Source organism: Hydractinia symbiolongicarpus, chromosome 12 (assembly GCF_029227915.1).
Source record: "Hydractinia symbiolongicarpus strain clone_291-10 chromosome 12, HSymV2.1, whole genome shotgun sequence".
Lineage (NCBI taxonomy): Eukaryota > Metazoa > Cnidaria > Hydrozoa > Anthoathecata > Hydractiniidae > Hydractinia > Hydractinia symbiolongicarpus.
This window is the reverse complement of record NC_079886.1, coordinates 9,498,950-9,502,500: the sequence shown is the minus strand read 5'-3', so window position 1 is coordinate 9,502,500 and position 3,551 is coordinate 9,498,950. Positions and strand designations below refer to the sequence as shown.

The following is a 3,551-nucleotide window of genomic DNA, read 5'->3' as shown; positions in this document are numbered from 1 at the left end:
TAATCCAGAATTAAAATGCGTTCGTAATTTATAGATAGCTGAAACGGAGTCACATCTCCATTGACACTTAGCAACGGGTCTCCACCGCCGATGATTATTTCGTGTGTTATATACAAATCGCCAACATAAACTGCTAAATGTAAAGGAGACCACCCATCCTTTGAAGGCTTGTTAATAGGCGCGTTGTTCTGAACAAAAAATTTCACAGCATTTAACTCTTTTGAAAATATCGCTGTATGCAATGGCGTCCATCCGTTTTCATCGGATAAATAAACCGAATAACCGTTTCGGGTTAATGTCTTTAAACATTTTGTGCAGCCTTTATACGCAGCTTCGTTCATTAAAAGAAACTTTTCCTTTTTGTCAAAATCTACAAGAAGTCGTCGTAGTAAGGTCTTTAGTCTTTTACAGTCGTTGAGTTGGATAGCGAGCAACATATCAGAATGTGTCTGTTTTCTTTCTTCTTTCGATTGGAGATTGTTTGGGTCCGATTTTCGACCAATAAACGGTGAAGTTAGGGAGGCGAACCTTTGCAGCGGAGATAATATTCTTCCTTCCTTCAAATTATTCGGAAGACTGTTACTCTTCTCCTCATCCTCGTAAATAATATCGCTATCTTCCGAAACTGTCGAATCTCTTGATTTACGTCGAAACATCGATACCGGTACATATTCATTTTCCAAAATTTCACTTTGACCAAGATTGAAAATTTTTGCAAATTTCGAGCTAGTTTTCTTCTGTTTTGTTAAACTTTGCTCACTATGTAGGTCTAAACTCTGCGCATGTCTCATCTGAGGATTTCCAGAAGTTGACCGAGACCTCCTTCGCTTACCCGAACTTCTTTGATATACAGATAAATTATCAACGCTTGTTGACTGAGAAACTCTTTTTTTCTTAAAATCCATCTTCGGCAAGCTTGAGGTTTTCAACATCACTGTTGATTCGTCGTCTGAAAATACGTCATTACCTTCCATTTCTGATGGTTAAAACCTGATATTTCTTGTTAGGGATGGTTCTACAAAAAATTAAAATAATCAAACAATTTAGTTAAAAAAGTTACAAATAAATACTTAAAAATAATCTTATTAACATGATATAAACGTTTCGTGTTAATAACTGATCACTAGTGGTGTAAAAAGCACAGATGCAGTTACTTGATGTATGACAAGAATTTACACAGGATTTCCTCTATACGTAGCGACAACATTGTGTGCTTCATAATAATCCTTACAAATTCACTCAATAGTATAAATTGTAATATATAAAAAAATATTGTTTTTAATCTTATGCATCTGTTGGATTAAATTGCTTGACTATATAAAAAGATGGCGAAATGGTATTAAATTCTATATTTGTACTGGGAATAATACATCGATGTTTATTTCTGTATTGGAAATAAAACCTTACCGTAGGTATATGAGAAAATATACAATGTTGAAATTGTCTCGGAATGACACCAACTTTGATCACGAGATATATAAAAAGATATAATATTAAGGGAATAGGTGAAAGTTAATACAGAATGCTAATCTTTAATAAGACATTGCATATTTTAAAATGACTTTGTATTAATACCAAGATCAGAGGCCTTCCTTATTCTCAGCAGTTCCCAACCTCTGTCTCAATTTTCAAAAATAAAAACACACTGAGTAGGGAATAATTGCATGATGGATGGAATTAAAACATGTTTTTATTTTATTGATATTGGTGAAATGACGCATAAAATAAAATGATTTTTAAGAAAAGAATTTCAATTCGTTATTAACAATATAAAGACACGGAAAGAATATGAAGCTACATAGCTACTTCAAGTGAAGTCAACCTTATGTTATAAAAGTCCAGGGACGAGGTTGGACTAAATTTACTTTCAGAATAAAGATTGTGAAGACTGCTTAAAAAATTGAAATTAAAATTTCAAAACGTATATAAGCACGAGGATTACTTGAGACATCCTTTTGTGAAGAAAATGTGTGGTATGCAAAAATATTGAAGTTATTAAAAATTTTTGAAACGTCCCCCAGAGATTGTTTTATTTTGAACTGTCCTTACAGCATACCCTAGAGACGGACATGTAGGTATCGAAGAGGGATCTATCATATTGGATGATGATGACAAAACTATTGAATATATCTCGATTGTATTTAAACAGTGCAATAAAGTTCACGCCAAAATATTATTTTGCAGGCCGAGAGCCGAAAAAAAAAGATATGATCTAACTTCAAGAAAAAACAAAACAAAGTCATTCAACTAAATTCCATTAATCGGATCACTTCAGGATGATTTACTTATCAAAAATTCTACACTATCGACAATCCGATGTTTGGAATGGAGGGGTTAAATCTTTTGGCATTAAAATATTTCATACCATGAAACATCAATTTCTTGAAGAAAAGAAAGTTAGTTTAAATTGATGCGTCACACGGTCTCATGTGTGAGTTCTTAAGATTTTAGGGATTGGCTGAAACAGGGAGGGAGAAAGGAGGTAAAATCTAAACGTGGAAATGATTTTTACCCCAGACTTTTTCGATGTCATTAGTTCTACCAAAAGAAAACAAAGGTAAAAAAGTAAAAATAGAAACCACACCTACGTTTACCCACTTTTAAATATAAATACATCTTTTTTTCTTGTTAAGAAGGAAAGGGAGCTACAGCTTGGGGTCAAAATACCTCATAGGTCAAAATTAGATCCAAAAGATCACTGACACGTTTTTTGAAAATCACAACGAGTTACCGTTTAAACTTGGTGCTTCCATGCGCATGTTTTTAAACTGATGTTACTATATCGTTTGTATAAACAAAATTTCTCTCTTCATGTTATTAAAATCGCATATAATATTACCGTGCAGTGTCTCAAGGTAATTAAAACTTTGTTTCCAAATTAGCACAACGATATAAAACAAAAACAGGTTGCTAAATAGGTAATTTGTAAAAAAAAATTAAATTTCTAAAAGAAAGAAAATTACGCACACAAAAGACAACCGTTGTTCACATCTTGTTCTTATTAATAGCGACCTTCTTTTCTCAGGGAACTTTCACGCGTGAGGATATTTAAAATTTATACTGTTGGAAACAAAATTTAATAATTTTATCAAAAGTCAGTTTTAAGCTGAACGATTATCAATGACATTTAATAATCGTTCAGCTTAAAACTGACAGTTATGTACTTTTAACTTATTTTCGAACACATTGAATTTTAACATATTGCTTTACCTCATCTTTGTTGGTATTGAGCACTTTCTTAACAGAAATAACTTTTGAAAACTAATTTCTCAAAAATAATATAATTTTGAAAATACTGCTTGTGCAATGTTGGTGTGACTCACAGAAATTTTATTACACCATACACGATATTATATCCTTTCTCCTTTTCTCTCCCTGGCCCCTTTGCGTTTTTTATATGCAAGGAAACAGCGATTTAGACCCTGGTACCGCTGGCTATAAAACCATTAATTTATGAGTAATATACACTAATTTATGCAATCAAAAATTGCGGAACTTCAACGGCCAAACTTTTGATGGTAAAATGTCATAACGCTGGATTATCCAATGTT

General features: G+C 32.6%; 1 protein-coding gene across 3 annotated transcripts in view; it reads right to left on the bottom strand.

Moving 5' to 3' along the window:
• The window catches only part of LOC130621952 (apoptotic enhancer 1 protein-like), a 3,327-nt gene extending 503 nt beyond the window's left edge, over positions 1 to 2,824 (bottom strand). The window contains exons 1-3 of one of the 3 annotated variants that reach the window (XM_057437328.1): positions 2,732 to 2,750; positions 1,408 to 1,460; positions 1 to 1,015 (exon numbers count right to left, since the gene is read on the bottom strand). The exon at positions 1 to 1,015 is cut by the window's left edge and continues 503 nt beyond it. In XM_057437328.1, the coding sequence (XP_057293311.1) occupies positions 1 to 974 (974 nt within the window). In that variant the 5' untranslated portion in view covers positions 975 to 1,015; positions 1,408 to 1,460; positions 2,732 to 2,750. Of the gene's footprint in view, positions 1,016 to 1,407; positions 1,611 to 2,731 lie in introns of those variants that run through there. The other 2 variants (XM_057437329.1, XM_057437327.1) reach the window with 2 other exon arrangements.
• Positions 2,825 to 3,551: the final 727 nt, after the last annotated feature.